Source organism: Bos taurus, chromosome 26 (assembly GCF_002263795.3).
Source record: "Bos taurus isolate L1 Dominette 01449 registration number 42190680 breed Hereford chromosome 26, ARS-UCD2.0, whole genome shotgun sequence".
Taxonomy (NCBI): domain Eukaryota; kingdom Metazoa; phylum Chordata; class Mammalia; order Artiodactyla; family Bovidae; genus Bos; species Bos taurus.
This window is the reverse complement of record NC_037353.1, coordinates 5,336,012-5,351,014: the sequence shown is the minus strand read 5'-3', so window position 1 is coordinate 5,351,014 and position 15,003 is coordinate 5,336,012. Positions and strand designations below refer to the sequence as shown.

At 37.5% G+C, this 15,003-nt stretch overlaps 1 protein-coding gene across 1 annotated transcript in view; it reads right to left on the bottom strand.

The window, feature by feature from the left end:
* PCDH15 (protocadherin related 15) overlaps window positions 1-15,003 on the bottom strand; it is a 1,060,244-nt gene that overhangs the window by 218,283 nt on the left and 826,958 nt on the right. The window contains exon 21 of the mRNA XM_059881970.1: window positions 10,858-10,974. Within this exon, the coding sequence (XP_059737953.1) occupies window positions 10,858-10,974 (117 nt within the window). The remainder of the gene's footprint in view (window positions 1-10,857; window positions 10,975-15,003) is intronic.

The window sequence follows — 15,003 nt, the reverse complement described above, 5'->3', positions numbered from 1 at the left end:
CTTTTGAGTTCCTCTTCACTTTCTGCCATAAGGGTGGTGTCATCTGTATATCTGTGGTTATTGATATTTCTCCTGGCAATCTTGATTCCAGCTTGTGTTTCTTCCAGTCCAGCATTTCTCATGATGTACTCTGCATAGAAGTTAAATAAACGGGGTGACAGTATACAGCCTTGATGTATTCCTTTTCCTATTTGGAACCAGTCTGTTGTTCCATGTCCAGTTCTAACTGTTGCTTCCTGACCTGCATACAAATTTCTCAAGAGGCAGATCAGGTGGTCTGGTATTCCCATCTCTTTCAGAATTTTCCACAGTTTATTGTGATCCACACAATCAAAGGCTTTGGCATAGTCAATAAAGTAGAAATAGATGTTTTTCTGGAACTCTCTTGCTTTTTCTATGATCCAGTGGATGTTGGCAATTTGATCTCTGGTTCCTCTGCCTTTTCTAAAACCAGCTTGAACATCAGGAATTTCACGGTTCACGTTTTGCTGAAGCCTGGCTTGGAGAATTTTGAGCATTACTTTACTAGCGTGTGAGATGAGTGCAATTGTGCGGTAGTTTGAGCATTCTTTGGCATTGCCTTTCTTTGGGATTGGAATGAAAACGGACCTTTTCCAGTCCTGTGGCCACTGCTGAGTTTTCCAAATTTGCTGGCATATTGAGTGCAGCACTTTCACAGCATCATCTTTCAGGATTTGGAATAGCTCAACTGGAATTCTATCACCTCCACTAGCTTTGTTCATAGTGATGCTTTTCAAGGCCCACTTGACTTCACATTCCAGGATGTCTGGCTCTAGGTCAGTGATCACACCATCGTGATTATCTGGGTTGTGAAGATCTTTTTTGTACAGTTCTTCTGTGTATTCTTGCCATCTCTTCTAATATCTTCTGCTTCTGTTAGGTCCATACCATTTGTGTCCTTTATCGAGCCCATCTTTGTATGAAATATTCCTTTGGTATCTCTGATTCTCTTGAAGAGATCTCTGTTGTTTTCCTCTATTTCTTTGCATTGATCACTGAAGAAGGCTTTATTATCTCTTCTTGCTATTCTTTGGAACTCTGCATTCAGATGTTTATATCTTTCCTTTTCTCCTTTGCTTTTCACTTCTCTTCTTTTCACAGCTATTTGTAAGGCCTCCCCAGACAGCCATTTTGCTTTTTTGCATTTCTTTTCCATGGGGGTGGTCTTGATCCCTGTCTCCTGTACAATGTCACAAACCTCATTCCATAGTTAATCAGGCACTCTATCTATCATATCTAGGCCCCTAAATCTATTTCTCACTTCCACTGTATAAAAACTATAAAAATATAAAGAATAAACTATAAAAATAAACTTTTGATAGTCTCAGAAACAAATGGAAAAAATTGATCTCTATATAAATGTCACATTCCAAAGTAACTCAGAATCATTAAAATTAAAATGTGAGCAAGTTGTAGGAGAGAGGCCAATTTACCATCAAGGTTACTCATGAGTTTCTAATCAGAAGAACTATTGTCTTTCACTTAGCTTGACTGCATTTTCTTTGCCTTGTCTGAAAAACAAAAACAAACAAAAAAACAAACAAAAAAAAACCTCTTTACCATTTCATTTCTTTTCTGCATTGAACATTTCTTCTTTTCATTGGCACCACATCACTGCAGATTTCTCTTTTACCCTCTTAATTTTTTTGTTTTTGTTTTTTTTCCCCCCTCTGACTCTTTCCACACTTCAGCTCCTAACCCATCCTCAAAAGGGTAGGAATAAAATCTGAGAATTTATTTCCAAGTTTCTCTTTCATGGGATTAAGCTTTGTCTCTTGAAACATGTTATTTACTTTCACAGCTTCCGCTTCTATTTAGGTGTCTCCTCTTCAGTAATTTTTTCCCTGAGCTCGTACTTCCTTGTTTTCTGTCTGTTCCATTCTGGCATCAGATCAAAGCAGCTGTAGCAACCCGATATCTGCCTCAGGACTCTTCATGGTATTGTTCACCTGTGCAAAGAATTCTTGGCCCTATCCTGCCTTCTACCTCCAGCCTCTTCTTAGCACTAGGTGCTGTGCTTTCTTTAGCTTGATGAACCTATAATTCTGGAAAAGTGCTGAGCCTCCTGCTGGCCCTGGCACTGTGGTTCTTGGGTGAGTAATAGTACCCACTGCACCACTACTGGTGGGGAGGACTCCTTCACTAGCCATGTCCTGACTTAGTCTTCTCAGCTTCCTTGCTCAGGAAAGGAAATCAGACAATGTCTATCTGTAGATGACTGGATTTAGATATCTTGAAATTATTTCAAATCACTTTAATCTGTCCTAGTTTATCGCATTATTTTTCACCTTAAATAGCTTTATTTTCTATCTGCCTCATTTACATTGACTAATATAATGAATATCTTTATCACTCTAGCTAAAAACTCTTGATTCATTTTCATTGTGCTTTTATTCTGTCTGTGATCATCAACCTCCTGCCCAATCACTATTAATTCTTTCATTTCAATGACTTTTAAGTATTTCTATTTTCTCAATTTCAATTGTCCACCTTGTTTTTTTAATAATGAAATGAAAGCAATAGTTGCTAATTTATCTCCTTGTTTTCATTTATTATCTTATCTAATGAATACTACATAACACAGGGAATAAATTGTTTTAATATGTAGCTTTGCTTTCTCATTACCCTGTTTGTAAGTCTTCTTAGTAAGCTTCCATTTTCTACATAATACAAAGAGTTTTGTGAAATCAAATGTGTTATATTTCCCAACTACAAATGAGTCTCTAAGATGGGCCTAACATGTTACTTTAAATAACTGATATTTATTGAATCAGATATAGTTCAAATCATGATACACAAATTCATGAAAAATATTTTTAACCTTAATTTTTGGATCCATTTCCTCTGCCTACTACCATCACTTAAATGAATCTCCTACATTTTTAAAAAGTTGAGTTCCAGTTCAGAGCAGGCTCAGACCATACCAGGTCACATTCACCTTCCTGTTTCTGGCATTTATTTTACATTCTGTTGTTAGGGGAAGCACACTGACTGAAACCACCCATCCTGGCCAGACACCATAGTAACAGATCATTTGTATGAGCTGTTTTATGACAGGCGGTCCTGGTAAGGAACATGGAACTAATAAGCCACCACCAAGTGGAAGAGTTCAGGAAAGGTCAAAAGGAGACACCACATGTCCTACCACCTCCCAGAATCCTCACTGGCATCCATCTAGGGTGAACAAGGTATGCATCTCCTGGAAGGACTCAGAGTCAGGATGATTGGTTAAAGACAACCCGGAAACTAACCCCATCACCATAAAACCAGGGACTGCGAGCCACATGGCAGAGCTGTTCTCCTGGGTTCCCTTACCCTACAGCTCTCCATCTCGGGTGCCCTTCCCCAACAAATCTCTTGCTTTGTCAGCACATGTGTCTCCTCAGACAATTCATTTCTGAGTGTTAGACAAGAGCCCAGTTTTGGGCCCTGGAAGGGGTCCCCCTTCCTGCAACACTATAATGGCTCTTGTCATATTCTTATTTGTTAAGTCCACCATAAATGTTTTCTCATTGATCAGATGATTCGACAGTACTATGAAGTATCTATGTCGTGCCAGGTGCATGTTTGACTGCAGGTCTACTGCTTACATATTAAAGGATACGGAGGAATTGTAAAGTAGGTAATGAAGGGAAATTAAAAGCAGAATGGCTTTAAGGGTATTAAAGTCAAGAATCCAGATGATAAGAAGTCAAGATACTCTTTCAGAGCATCACTCCTCATTTCCTTTGGCAAGTACCTCAAAGTAAACACATTATTTAAGTTATAAGGGAGACCTATGTGAGCCCCAGAGAACTTGTTGTGTGTGTGTGTACGTGTGCACATGTGCACAGGCACTTAGTGATTTCCAACTCTGTGAACCCATAGACTGTAGCCTGCCAGACTTCTCTGTCCATGGAATTTTCCAAGCAAGAATACTGGAATGGGTTGCCATTTCCTACTCCAGGAGATCATGAGAGCTTGATATGCTGCTGCTAAGTCGCTTCAGTCGTGTCCAACTCTGTGCGACCCCATAGATGGAAGCCCACCAGGCTCCCCAGTCCCTGGGATTCTCCAGGCAAGAACACTGGAGTGGGTTGCCATTTCCTTCTCCAATGCATGAAAGTGAAAAGTGAAAGTGAAGTTGCTCAGTCGAGTCCGACTCTCAGTGACCCCATGGACTGCAGCCTACCAGGCTCCTCCATCCATGGGATTTTTCCAGGCAAAAGTACTGGAGTGGGGTGCTATTGCCTTCTCCGGAGAGCTTGATATAGTTCTCTCAATTTCCTTGGGAACCTCCTTCGTTGCAGTGTATTGGGATCCTAACCCCCTGAGGTTTATTCTCACCAAAAAAAAAAAAAAAGATGACACTTCTGTACAGGCTAAAAAACCCGTAATTTTATAGATATTACTACTTATAACAAAAGAAAAATGTCCTATTTGCCCTGGTATGCGTGGCAGTTTCTTTTTTTTATTTTATTTTATTTTTAAACTTTACAAATTGTATTAGTTTTGCCAAATATCAAAATGAATCCACCACAGGTATACATGTGTTCCCCATCCTGAACCCTCCTCCCTCCTCCCTCCCCATACCATCCCTCTGGGTCATCCTAGTTGCAATCAAAGCAGTTAAATCTAATATTGACCTCAAGTAAAGTTAAGAATATAATTGTTCTTGAAACTAAAAGGCACAAGGCAGAAGAAAATGACAGAGCCTTAACACACTTAGATAAGTCTTTTCTAGACATTAATGGATATGCAGATGATACCACTCTATTGAGAAATCAAAGAGGAACTAAAGAGCCTTTTGATGAGGGTGAAAGAGGAAAATGAAAATGCTGGATTAAAACACAACATTAAAAAAATAAGATCATGGCAACCCATCCCATCACTTCATGACAAATAGATGGGGGAAAAAAATGGAAACAGTGGCAGATTTTATTTTCTTGGGCTCCAAAATCACCGTGGATGGTGACTACAGCCACAAAACTAAAAGATGCTTGCTCCTTGGAAGAAAAGATATGACAGTATTAAACCTAGACAGTATTAAAAAACAGAGACATCATCTTGCTATGTAGTCTATGTAGTCAAACGGAGAAGGCAATGACACCCCACTCCAGTACTCTTGCCTGGAAAATCCCATGGATGGAGGAGCCTGGTAGGCTGCAGTCCATGGGGTCGCTAGAGTCGGATACGACTGAGCGACTTCACTTTGACTTTTCACTTTCATGCATTGGAGAAGGAAATGGCAACCCACTCCAGTGTTCTTGCCTGGAGAATCCCAGGGACGGGGAAGCCTGGTGGGCTGCCGTCTATGGGGTCTCATAGATTCAGACACGACTGAAGTGACTTAGCAGCAGCAGCATGTAGTCAAAGCTATGGTTTTTCCTGTAGTCTTGTACTGATGTGAGAGTTGGACCATAAAGAAGACTGAGTGCTGAAGAATTGATGCTTTTGAACTGTGGTGCTGGAGAAGACTCTTGAGAGTCCCTTGGATTGCAAAGAGATCAAATCAATCAATCCTAAAGGAAATCAACCCTGAATATGCATTGGAAGGACTGATGCTGAAGCTCTGATAGTTTGGTCACCTGATGCAAAGAGCTGACTCATTGAAAAAGACTCTGATGCTGGAAAATACTGAGGGCAGGAGGAGAAGGGGGCAACAGAGGACGAGGTGGTGGGATGACATTGACTCAATGGACAGGAGTTTGAGTAAGTGCCAAGAGACAGTGAAGGACAGGGAAGCCTTGCGTGCTGCAGTCTTTGGGGTCACAAAGCATCAGACAAAACAGTGACTGAAGAACAACAGCAAGACTTTAATCATGTATAAACTGTCTCATAAACCTTTGCCTTTGTATTCATTTACAGCTTAAAATCTAATTATAACCCATTGTCATTCTAAAGATCAAGTCCCAACTGTTTCATTGTATGAGTTTTTTTTTTTCCAATTAAGTATGTGAGACCAAAGGGACTCAGGCTAGGCTACCTCCTCTCAATTTTCACAAGCTGACATGCATTGTGAAAATAGTTCTTGATTATTTCCCTTACAGCTTTGCTGTGAAGGAAAAAATCCCACTGAGCTGTGTACATTCCCCTAACATGCTTCAGGGTCAGCAAATGTGGTTAGTAAGCACTGTTCTTTAAAACCAGAGTTTCCACTACATTGCTAGCAATAACCTAAATCAATAGAGCAAAACAACACAAACCAGTATGTGGTGAGTGATGACAAACAGATCTGTAGAGATATAAATGGAAAATGATACAGAATAGCCATATCATCTGGTGATAAAAATACAATCTTATAACACTCCTAGCCTTGAATAGTTTTAACTATTGCACACAAAGCCAGCAAGCAGCAAATCATGGATAAAGACAGTTGCTGTTTTCATTTTACTGTTTGCTCTCTGCTAATAGATTGCAACAGAATGATTATGTGGAGGGTTAAGCATTTGGAGAAGATCATCATAATTACCTGGCATTATTTGGTGACATGATGACATTCTAAGTCACACATCATAGAAAAGAAAAACTGACCTGACCATCTTTTTTACTCTCTAGAGATCAACAAAAGTGTCCTCAAATGATTGAAAAGGATGTTAAAGCCACCCGTGAAATCACTTTAAAAATAATTTCTCAGGTAACTTGTCTGAACTCTGAATGGATAATATAGCCCTCAAAATCTCAGCAGAAAGGAAAAATTTGCCTCACAGATGCAATTATTACCCCTTTATAAAAATACCTTCTGAAAAAAGAAAAGTGAAGTGAGAACATTCACTGATTAAAGCCGGTTGCTATTGAAAACTACAAGATTGCTTTTCATGAAGCATATTAACTTTATAAATTGATATCAAAACCTAAAAAAGAAGTCTTCAATATATAAATATTTTTCGCATGACTATATGCAAATAAGAAAGTTTGTCAAAATTGTTACTATTAAACATGATCCAAATACTGATTTACTTTAAACAAGAATGTTATAAATTCCTCAGATGTATTAAAAGGAAAGAATTGACACAACAATGAGAAGATTAGCACTTCTTGGAAATGAACAAAATGTATTTATTCATATTTTTCTGTTTCCAGTTGATAATGAAGGACACTGTACTGTGAGACATTTACCCTGCCCACAAAGAGAGCTCTTGTATCATCTGGTTTGGCCCACAGCTTCGGAAAGGATAAAAATATGTAAATGGAAACTACACTTGGAATTTTGTCTTGTGACAGTTCAGAATGAGAAGTCTCTGGTGAGCAGAAAGAAAAGGTTAGCAATTTTTAATATCCAAAATGATCAGTCATTCACCATACACGTCTCTGGTGAACTACATAATGTCAATGCTGTCACAAAAGCAAGACAGAAAATAAAAGTCCTAACAATTTTAATTCAAGGGAAAAAAAAATCCTAGAAAACTTTTTTTCCTCTCTAGATCACTTTAGGCTTGCACAATATGCATTTTATAATTCTTAATTTATATTCAACAGCAATGCTCTCTCTGGCTTTAAGATCTTACCCATTTCTCCATCTGATACTTCAAAAGATTTTACAGTTGCTATTTTCTAGTTTAAAATGGGTGATTCTCATTTCATTCACAAGAAACATGATGCCTTGCCAACCTCTAGAGAGGCAAATTATCATTGCAGAATTGTAACAATACCTACTTATATGAGAGGGCAGAAGTAGCACTAAGCATTATATTTGCCTTTCTTCACTTAATTCTCACAGACCTCAAATGGCCATACTTGGGCCTGGAGACAAGAAGAAATTCGTCCAAGTTCACAAATAACTAAATTTCTGAAGATCTGGCACATTTTGTCAATTCTGAAGAGCATAGAAATCACTGATTATTTATTCAACAAATGTTTCTACTAAGTACCAAACATGGTTAACTGTGGGAAAAAAACAAATTGGATTAAGTTTTGATTCTTGCCCTCAAGGACCTTACCTTCTTATTTGGAAGAGAGATCATTAAATAAACATAGTGTTACCTATAGCTACTCACAGCCCTAAGGAGTGAAACTGACTTAAGAGCCCAGACAGATATGAAACTGAAACTATCTTCTTTTAGTGAATAAATATTTATAACACTAACAGAATAAAAATGCTTGGCAAGTCCATCTGAAAAATACTTATTCTGTATTTATGGCACTGATTTAAAACAATAAAAGTGAAAATCAATCATAGCACTTTGAAAGGTGTATAATTTATATTGATATTTTCTAAAAAATTTCATGGAATTAGCTTTTATTTCAGATTGTTGTAGGTACAGCCAAATTGTAACTATGCTAATTTAAGGGACACCATTTGTAGCAATGATGGAAAATTCAGTGCTGAATACTAGTTATGCCAATAGCTGAAAGTGTTTCAAGGATCAAAACTCAATCTCATAAAATAATATATTTGCTAACTGAAAGACACATGCTCAGTATTCCAGTTGGACAACTGGCATCCATCTTTCATCTACTGAAAAGACAGCATTAGATATTAAAAATTAAAAAAAAATATTATTGGGAATACAAGCCTAAGAGTTTCTTTAATATGGCAGTTGAGTCGGTAAATTTCCATAAACAGGTTTTAGGAAGTGAAAAGAACTTCTCTCTATGCAAATACTTTATATAAGTAATATGACTTATTTAGAAAACAGACAACAGAACAAGACAGCTTCTTTCACATCTGCACAGTGACTGAAAGTCACTGCAAGGTCACAAGTGACAGAAGTGAAGCAGGGATTTTGCCACCCACGATAAGACTGTCCCACATAGATGAGCAGCAGGCCTACTTTTAGAATATCATCATTAATGTCAGGAAACAACACTATCTTAAATTCTGTGCTAATGAAAATTTCTTAGAAATATGAGTATTTTAAGATGCTGTATTTGCTTAGGAGAGGGTTCAGGGCACTTTGCCCAAAATATGTCACTTGGGCATGTTGATTATTTTGAATTAAAGTTACTTAAGAGACAGTCAGTGTAAGAAGGACACTTCTACTCTTTTGTCTCCCTGAAAGAAGGACATAAATCTCCCGTGTGAAAGGTATCCTCTCTATACCAAGAGGATGAGAAAACCTTACTGCCAAATACAGGGAATTCAAGGATGACAAGGTCATGTAAGCAAATCTCATTACTTCTTTACTAAATGACTACACCAAGCCCAAACCCTTCATCTTGTCAGCTCTCCACAGATGTATTAGTACTTGGTCTAAAAAATAAAAGCTGTCTGCTCTAGTCACTTTTTCAAGCATTATATTATGAGCTCCTGTATGTACAAATTTAAATTTGTTTTCCTCTTGCTAATCTGTCATATGCCAATTTAATTATTAGATCAGCCAGAAATCTTGGAGGGGAAGAAAAGAAAATACTTCCTCCCCTACATTTACAGAGCGCTTTATAGTTTCTCTGTGCAGTTCTGTTCTCCCTGTGAGACTGTCAGTTTCTGGACAGCAAAACCTGGTTAGCACAGTGGTCACTACGGAGCTGGTGCTCAAAACACATATCTTGAATTGAATTGAACTGTATTCCTAATTTTAAAATATTTTGTACCTCTGAGAGTTTACTTAAACAGGCAAACCACAATTTCACATTCACCATCTCTATTGGTGTGTTCAAGGCTCTGAAGTTTTGCCTATCATATTTCCCAAGATTCAATAAATCAATTTCAAGGACATTTTAGTACATTTGAGAAAAGGAACTTCTGAGTGAAAGGTCATTGCTTTCATGTTAACATTATTATTTCTTAAGACCTCACAGTTACAAAAGACTATATGGCTTGTCATAACTGAAGCTGAAAAATGTTATGACTGCCATTCATATTTTATTAAATAAATAGCATTACATAAATAGTGCTTATATTAGCCATACAAAACAGAAATTTTAAGTCACTTATAAAATTGAGGTCTTTTTCTATTTTCTTACTTTTCTAAAATGGTTTTATTTAATAGTTTTAACATTTTTCTAGAATTTATCAGCTACTAACTTATAATACAAGTTCACCCAAGATAAAAAATTCAAATCTTCATTATCCAACTATTATGAGAATAAATAATACGTAAAATACTCTCAAGTTATTTCTAGAAAGCGTTTTTATACAAGTACTATTAGTTTTATGTGACCCCATGGACTGTAGCCTACCAAGCTTCTCAGTCCATGGAATTTTCCAGGCAAGAGTATTGGAATGGATATGCTATCTTCAATACATTAAGAAATGATATTAAGGAAAATTTACCTTACTTCTGCTATAATTTAATTAGAAATCCTCTATCTTGAAAGGCAATTTAGGACATCTAAGAGAATCTATGAAATATGTTCTAAAAGCAAGACAATTTTAGCTTACCAAAATTAGTACAATGTAATATTGTTATATGCTGTTACATATGTTATATATAACATATGTATATATATGTTGGGGTAGGATCACACTCCTTAATATTGTATATATTATATATATAACATATATATGTTACATTAATGAAATGTAAATAAGATGGAAGACACTTAAGGATAAAACTTATCTAGGCTAAACTAAACCTATGATGTTCCAAATAAAGAAACTGAGTTATACGTATTGCAAATGTAGATAATTCTTTATATATTACATATTTATCATTAGTATTAGACAAACTGAGAAATACTAGATATTGAATCACAGTAAAACAAAAACCATATCCTTAATTATCTAAGTTCAATAATAATCACTTGAAATATGGTCTGTACCTGTGTGTGCAACAGGTAAGAGTGCATCAAATGTGAGAGAGTAGATAGAGTGGAACACACAGACTCATTGTGCTGTCTTGGGAACTGGGTCATTTATAAGTGTTAAAATTTTCTCCCTTAAGTTCTGAGTATTAATCAATGTCTTCAACTTACAGGGGGGTCTGCATCTTCGGCGTAAACAGTTGTTATAGGTGTACCCTTGACAGCATCTGGAGCCACCATTCCTTTGTAGATTCGTTTACTAAATACTGGAGGGTAATCGTTCATATCCTGTAAGACACAATGAAGAGTTCAGTGCTCTGTTTAAACCAGGTTGCCTCTTCCTATCACACAATCCATTTGCCACTGTCAGCCTTCCATCCTCTCAATTCCATTACCCTCACTTCCGAATGGCACCCCAGAGGAAACTACTAGAGTCCCTATACAATATTAAGGAGTATGATGCCTACCCCATTCTATCGGAGCCCCCTCCACGCAAGTAAACAGCCTGTCTCACAAACCATGTGCCTCCAGAAAAAGCTTTCAGATATTGTAATGATGGTTGAAATTTTCTCTAAAGATGCTTCTAATGGTATGATGTAGTTTTGAACTTTGAAGAGTAGGAACACATTTCATAAAAAATACCCTTCTATGAGACAGGTGTAGAAGATGGCATATATATATATATATATATATATATATATATATATAATATGTATGTGTATATATATATTGTTTTGTTGTTGCTTTTAAAGAAAGCTCTTTAATGTTTCCATTGCAATTGCAAATTCTTTAATATTTAGCATAATAGGATGATTAGAGCATTTCAAATGCAAATTGTGAGATATCCTTTGATGCCATTTTACATTTTTACAAACATAAAATGATTAAAAGATGTTTTCCCTCTAGCACACTACAGTAATGACACGTAGGTGCTGGGAGCAGGAGCTCCGCCCGTGGCAAGTCATAAGGAAGGAGGCTCGGCATACGCAAAGGTGGGATCGAGCCTCAGGAGTCCCCCTGGAAATTCTCAAGCATCTACCCCCAAAACCAGAGTCTGCCTACTTTCTGCTTTGTGCTCTCACCTACACCTCTGACTTTATGGGGGGCTGTCCCCCACTACCTCTCTCTGAAAAAAGAGTTAACTTACAGCTCCTGTTAATAAAGTTCCTGGGTGTGATAGTGTTTCAACCTACAAACTCCTTTGGAAGTCCTCTAGCCTGCTTGAATAGGTTTTTCCGGCCACATGTGATTGCCCAGAGCCTCCCAACTGTGAGAGGCATGAGATGTTCTAAACAGTCTAAATACAGATTCCTTTGAGCAGTTAAAAGATTGATTAGAAATTGTATTGGTGAAGGGTTTTTCACTTGTTGGGCCAATGTTTGCTGCTAAGTCTCCATGTCCCTTACCTGCTGTGTCCCTGGCAGTGTATTGATTAATATGATTGGTGTAAGTAGTAGCTTTAATGTTTGTAACCTTGGACCCTTGAGTTAATTCTTTTTCTTGTTAGAGCCCACCAGACCTTTGCCCTATAGGAATGCAACTTTATCTAATGCTTTTGGAGGGTGGCGCCTGACTTTAGAATAATCACCTTTAGAGAAAAATAAGTTTCTTAAAATGTTAACAGGCCTCCAGGCCAGAAGATGATGCAAATCACCTAAACTTTTGCATATGATAAGTTTGCAGGAAGAAAGCCTGGCTTACTGCATGACTCTACCCTTTCCCCCATTATCCTCTATGCATAACTTAAGGTATAAAAACTACTTTGGAAAATAAAGTGCAGGCCTTGTTCACCGAAACTTGGTCTCCCCATGTCGTTCTTTCTCTCACCTTCTGGCTGAATTATTCAGCCTCTTTTCTCCACTGAATTTCCTCACTGAGCTATCCTTATTTCAGATGCTTTTCTCCACTGAATTTCCTCACTGAGCTATCCTTATTTAACCACTCTTTATATCCTTAATTAACGTTTAATTAAGCAATTGTTTCCTGATCCGCGCTGACGCCGTCTCCCCTTCGAAACCCCTGGATCCAACGGGGCTGGACCCTGGCAAGTGGCGCCTGAACAGGCTTTTCGAAGGTAGGTCCCTCAGAGCAATTAGGGTCATCAGCCCTATTGCCCCCCCCCCCACCTCGGAACAATTGGGGTCATCAGCCCTATTGTTCCGCCTGTGTTGAGTTTTCCGGACGGCTAGGACCCCACTCAGGGTGTCCCTGTGCACCAAAAAAAAAAAAAAAGGCGGAGCTCCTGCTCCCAGCACATAGGATTAGATGTTCTTAGTCAGAAATCATGTTAATTTATTTAAATATTTTTTCAAAGTGATTTATATGTATCTTTTTAGTTTTCACAATTCAGTGATATGAGTTATTCATGTTTATTCATTAGATGATATTTATGATGTTCCTTCCATTTTTATGACCCAATGCTAGGCACTGGAGATACTGAAGTGACTCAAAAAAAAAAAAATATGTTCTTGGATTTGTCACTTAACTACCATTTGGCAGGTAAAGTTACTGATTCTGAAGATAGCATAGTGACATCTGCTAAACTTATCTACTGGTTTGGCAAAGCCACAAATTAATCTGGTCTCTTGAGAGCCAGGTGATTTTTTTTTTCTCAAAAATTTAAGGTTTTATGGAGAATTGCAAATCCTTTTTTCTTAAAAATAATGATTATTAACCTGGAGGATTTATCCTTCTCAGATTTACTTTAAAAAAAAATATTATACCCTGCATTTTTTGGATACTCTGACTCAAACATGATTGAGCTCAAAACTAAATTTGTTAGTTATTTTATTCCCCAGGCCAACCTTTTCTCACTTGATTATGCTACACAGTCTTTGGCATTTGTTCTGACACAAAATTTTTTTTGCACCATGTAAACTGGAAATATACAAATTAGCTGATTATGAACACCCTTTTTTTGCAAAGAGGTCAGGACAATTGGATCATAAACAACTGCAATCAGATTGAGCTTGCTTTTCACAGTAGAGCTAACATCTGAGTTGTATATCTGAAAAACCCTGCAGACTCTCATAAAAGTTGGAGTTGTTGAACTGTAAGCAAAACTGAGAAATTTTCAAAAAGTACGTCATTTCCGTTTTGACATGCAATATTCACAACCTCTACAATGAAGACGTCCTTTATATATGATGAGCTTTAGAATCTAAACAAGTAAATAAACCTGGGAAGCACATGTTCTCTATAATAAGGACAGTGGAAGATATTGCTCTTCAGGTTCCGGGGACGGGGTAAATATATAAAATTTTTGCAGGCACATATCCTCCTGCTCTTTTCAAGAGTGCTAACTATTTTAATGAGTGAATCCTATAACCAAAGGGATGGAACTCCTCTTGTGCCCCCTAAATCATAGTTTCTGAAGGTTAGAAAACGAATCCAACTTTGTGATTTTTCTGTACATGACTTTACCAAATCACATAAAGTCAGTACATTCCTATGAATTTTCTTCTCTATTCTCCAAGGGGATATTAAAAATCTTAATGTTACAGGCATGTTTTGGATTAATTTGACTATTACAGGGGAAAAAATATGGTTTTTCTTAATTATGTCAATACAGCTGCTAACAGTGCTGAGTACAGTAACATCTTTTTCTTTGTTGTTGTCTTGAAAAATAGTCACCAGGTCACTCACCTCCTAACTGAACACACAGTGGACATTTTTATAATCTGGCTTCATAAACTGATTATACAGAAACCTAAGTTTGTGAATTGGTATCCCTCACTTAGCCTGCTTGCCACTGACAGAATGGAGAATAAAATCAATGCTGTCACTGTATCTGTATATCTTTTTTCTGGCACACTGTACATATTTTGAGGTTACAATCCTTCACCATGGCTAAACTGGGTAGCCAGTACACACAATTCTTGCATAGTGCATTATTTCAGATGAGAGAATTTATTGAAATGCACAATGCCAAATAGCATAATCAATAGTTTATTATATTTATGCTTCAGGGATGCTTGAAGAAAAATGTATATAAATCTGCCTCTGTACAAATGCTCTGCTGATGCTGCTGCTGTCTCTTCAGTCGTGTCTGACTCTGTGTGACCCCATAGACTGCAGCCCACCAGGCTCCCCCGTCCCTGGGATTCTCCAGGCAAGAACACTGGAGTGGGTTGCCATTTCCTTCTCCAATGCATGAAAGTGAAAAGTGAAAGTGAAGTCTCTCAGTCGTGTCTGACAAATGCTCTACTATGCAGCAAATTAAGGATAAGCTCCGCTCTTCAAAAGCAAGCTCTTTTCTGTTGTCAATCTTCCACTAGAGGGCATGATTGACAAAAAGAAAATTTCCTTTTCTGTCCT